This window comes from Dioscorea cayenensis, chromosome 11, assembly GCF_009730915.1.
Source record: "Dioscorea cayenensis subsp. rotundata cultivar TDr96_F1 chromosome 11, TDr96_F1_v2_PseudoChromosome.rev07_lg8_w22 25.fasta, whole genome shotgun sequence".
Lineage (NCBI taxonomy): Eukaryota > Viridiplantae > Streptophyta > Magnoliopsida > Dioscoreales > Dioscoreaceae > Dioscorea > Dioscorea cayenensis.
In genome coordinates, this window is record NC_052481.1 from 4,973,714 (window position 1) to 4,977,874 (window position 4,161).

Sequence of the window (4,161 nt, forward strand, 5' to 3'; positions counted from 1 at the left end):
AAATACTAATTTTGTATTATAGAGGTTTATTACATGATAAATTTTAAAATTTTAACTTAATTATGTACTTATTTCATAAGTTCCGTCTCCAACTCTAAATTAATATCTTTACAAAATTATTTAACATGAAAACAATATTAATTAACGCCAAACATTAATAAGAAAAGACAGGTAAACTGGAAAAAAATATTCCATTTAACATATTAATATAGTCAAAATCTACTCAATTGAAACTTCAAAAATCCAAATTTAATTCATCACAACTTCATGAAAAAAAAAATCATGGTATTTTCCTAAATTAAAAAAAAAAAATCACCTAATCATATTTTTGTAGTCAATTGAATGACCTCAAATGACATCATGCTCACATATATAACTTCACTTATCCTCTTATAATATTTCTAAGAATATTTACTCTTATATTTGTATCCACAACCAAAAGGACTCATGAACGTCAAAATATTTTTCTCAAATATTGTCTCAAATGCATAAATTTAGTCCAACTTACATATATATCTCCGCTTATACTTCTATAAACAATGGAAAACAGACTATTTTCTAAAAACTCATATTTCAATATTAAAACTCAAATTCAATTTATTTCAACTTTCATGATATTTTCCAAAAATAGCTGCTCTTATAATATTCTTCTTTTCCTTTTCAAATCAAACAAGCAGGAGAGCTTTACCCACAATTATAATAACCATTCTCTTTTAACTCCTCCTCCTCCTCCTCTCCGGCGACATTACCGAGAAGATCATCAGCATGCCGGCGAACCATCCTCCAAGCCAAGTCCACATGGTGCTGCTCCGTCAAGGTGGCGCCGATGGCGAACCTAATCACGTACACCCCACCAACCACTGCATGGCTCATGCAAACCCTACCGGACTTGTTCAACCCCTCAAGCAACCTCCGGTTCAACTCATTAACCTCCTCCGGCCACCCTTCCGGCGCCAGCAACCTAAAGCAAACCATAGCAAAGGTCCTCGGAACCACCACCTCAAACCTCCGGTCATCGGCGACCATTCCCTCAAATTTCATGGCCATCTCCACGTGTCCTCTTATCACGCTCTGAATCCCACTAATACCATGGCTTCTAAGCACGAACCAAAGCTTCATGGCCCTGAACCGGCGGCTCAGAGCCACCTGCCAGTCTTTATAGTCAACCACATTCTTGTCCTTGGAATCACTGGCGTCGTTCTTCAAGAACTCCGGGTCAGTTGACAACGCCGAAGTCAACGCCGCTTGATCCTTCACCCAAAGACAACAACAGTCCAAGTTGGTTAAAAGCCATTTGTGAGCATTGAGACTAAGAGAGCTAGCACCATCGACTCCATCGAAGTAGTGTCGGAATTCCGGGCAAATGGCGGCGCTGCCGGCATAAGCTGAGTCAACATGGAGCCAAAGATTAAATTCCGCTGCAATAAGTGAGAGCTCTTTGATAGGGTCAACAGCGGTGGATGAGGTGGTCCCGACGGTGGCGCAGATGAAGAAAGGGATGAGGCCGGAGGAGAGATCTTCGGAGATTGTTTGCCGGAGAAGAGAAGGAGAGAAAGAAAAGAAGGTAGACGAGGAAGTGGAGAGAGATCGGAAGTTGGAAGGGAGGATGCCGGCGATCTTGGCGGCTTTTTGGAAGGATGAGTGGGCTTGGTCTGATGAGTAGACAACAAGGTCAAAGGCACGGTGATGGCCGGTGAGGATTAGTGTTTTTTCACGGGCAGCAAGCATGGTGCAGAGAATGGCTTCGCAGGTGGTGCCTTGGAGGACGCCACCGCCGGTGCCGGAGGAGAAGAGGAAGGAGGAAGGTAAGGCGAGAGCTTTGGCAAGCCAGTCCATGACGATGGATTCGAGCTCTGTAGCGGAAGGAGAGGAGAGCCAGGTGAAAGGGATGACGTTGAGGCCGGAGCAGAGGAGGTCACCGAGGAAGGCAGCGGTGCTAGCGCTGGAGGGGAAGTAGGCAAAGTGAAAAGGGCTGAGCCAGTGGGTGAGGCCGGGGAGGATGAAGGAGTTGATGTCATGGAGGATGGAATCTATTGGTTCGGGAGAGATGGGAGCTTGGACAGGAAGGAGACGACGGAGCTCGCCTGGTTGGGCTTGGCTGCGCACAGGATAGTTGGTGATGTTTGAGTAGTAATCTGCAATGAAGTCGATCAGCTTGTGACCATGGTTGCGGAACTCTTCTGGGTCTAATGGATTCTTTTTCTTGTTCTTGTTGTTGTTGTTGGTGGTGCTGCTGCTGTTGCTTGTGTTGTTGTTGTTGAAAACATTGTTTTCTTGTTCCATTGATAAGGGATGTGCAAGAAGGGATGGAATGATGGAATGGAAGAATGTAGGGAAGAGCTTTTAATAGAAGAGATCATGTTTGGAGTTTGATAGAAGTTGAAATTTATTATGTCCTAACTAAATTCTTTTGACTAAATTCTTCTAAAAGAAATGGATTTTAGATTTTTTTAAAGGAAATTTATTGTGTACCTAACTGAATCAGTAAAGACCTTATGATTGTTAGTTTTAATCTGACTTATACATATCATAGTAAATTTCACAGGTAATTAAATATAATTAAAATCTAACCAAAAAGTAAGTTTTCTGAAGATCTTTACAATTATGACTAGAACTGAATCTCTGGCTACTTAAAAGCTGACAATGTCCGCACATGAAACAACTCCAGACACTCTTTTTCAACCAAACTTTTGATTTGGTCAATAAAGCTGAATCCACGGAGAGACAGATTTGGAGGCGTTCTTTTCTCTTCTGGTGTTTTGCTTATGGAATTCAGAAGAACTAAAGCATGACAACCCTGAGAATTAATTACATCAAAATGAACAACATTAAACACAATAATAATAATAATAATAATAATAATAAATCAATAACAAGAACAATAACAAAATTCATACATAATTAAAGTTTGGGGCTTTTGCAGGTGTACCCCTAAAAAATTTTGAAATTGCATATTTGCCCATGAAAAAAAACTTTATTGCATACATACCCTTGAATAATATACATAATTGGGTATATACTCTTGGAGTTCAAATTAGTTGAAAAACCATCCATTAACAAACAACAAATATATAAAATTACCATTATACCATTGCATATATACCCTTGAAAAGTTTTTTTTTTAAGTTGTACCAGAGTTATTTTGGTCATTTTGTATATCTTAATCCAAGTTACAACCATAGTTAATCAAGTTTGATTACAGAAATCTAATAGTAGGGGCATATCCACAATTACCAATATTTTTTAAAGGTATATATACAATTATATTTTTTCTAAGGGTAAATATGCAATTATAAAACTTTTGAGGGGTTTATAACCAATTCTCCCTTAAAGTTTTACCCTCACAAAGCAGTCATGGAAATGCATTCTAAGAACAGCAGCAGCAAGAGATCGTGCATGAGGAATATGCTCCCTGTTATACTGAAACACAATGCTCTCAGCCTTGGGACAAGTCTTAGTGTAGAGACCTAATTGCAAATCAGCATCGGTAACAATCAGTAATCCCAAGAGGGAGCATATCTGTAAGCACATAATGCTTCCCATCCTTGTACTTCTATCTATGTTTGATGAGTGATTAACCAATGAAGAGCCAGCTACCTTGATATATATTTATTTGATTTGTCCATAAGAAACAAGATGCTAATGAAAACATTTCTCATTTTAAATGTTCTATTAGAGATAAACTAAGGCAATTGTATAGATGATTTGGTGGTCTTGCTATTGTTGGTTATGATTGAAGAATTGAAGAGATGCTGAGAAGAAGCTGAAATTGTCCTGGTGGTATAACTTTTGTTTTGAAGGGTATTTGTGTCTTTTCAAGTGTTTAAATTTCAGTTAAATCCGTTAGCAGATGGTGGGAGTAAATCAACGGCTGTGATGCAGTTCATCAGAGAAAAGGAGTAAGTTCGAGGCAGCAGCTGAAGCAAAGGGTTTAAGAATCAATGAACGGCTGAGATTTGATCATCACAGATAGTTTCATTAGTTCAAGGCAAAACAGATGTGACTGGATGAAGAGCGGTGGAGTTGATCTGGTTCAGACGCGTGGGTTATGACTAACCTGTTTCTTTTCAGTCACTGAGGTTTGTATAAAGGGTTGTTTAATTATTGTTTTCAGATATATGAGTTTTTTCTGATTATGTTTTTTCTGTGAAGCCTCTTCTT

At 38.9% G+C, this 4,161-nt stretch overlaps 2 protein-coding genes across 2 annotated transcripts; both read right to left on the reverse strand.

Annotated features, from left to right (window-relative positions):
* Positions 1-584: 584 nt before the first annotated feature.
* On the reverse strand, positions 585-2,296 carry LOC120272481 (tyrosine decarboxylase 1-like). Its single transcript, XM_039279312.1, has one exon. It carries the CDS (start codon positions 2,281-2,283, stop codon positions 685-687), a length of 1,599 nt encoding a protein of 532 aa, XP_039135246.1. The 5' UTR covers positions 2,284-2,296; the 3' UTR covers positions 585-684.
* A 330-nt stretch (positions 2,297-2,626) lies between these two features.
* Positions 2,627-3,543, reverse strand: LOC120271550 (peroxidase 39-like). The gene is made up of 2 exons (XM_039278237.1): positions 3,340-3,543; positions 2,627-2,797 (listed from the first exon to the last, which is right to left on the reverse strand). The coding sequence occupies exons 1-2, from the start codon at positions 3,541-3,543 to the stop codon at positions 2,627-2,629; spliced, it is 375 nt and encodes a 124-aa protein (XP_039134171.1).
* Between the last annotated feature and the right edge of the window lie 618 nt (positions 3,544-4,161).

Coding starts and splice junctions, on each gene's coding strand:
- LOC120272481 (XM_039279312.1), bottom strand. CDS start 2,283: ATGGAACAAGAAAACAATGTTTTCAACAACAACAACACAAGCAACAGC.
- LOC120271550 (XM_039278237.1), bottom strand. CDS start 3,543: ATGGGAAGCATTATGTGCTTACAGATATGCTCCCTCTTGGGATTACTG. Junction 2,798..3,339: donor TCCATGACTGCTTTGTGAGG/GTAAAACTTTAA, acceptor ATTAATTCTCAG/GGTTGTCATGCTTTAGTTCT.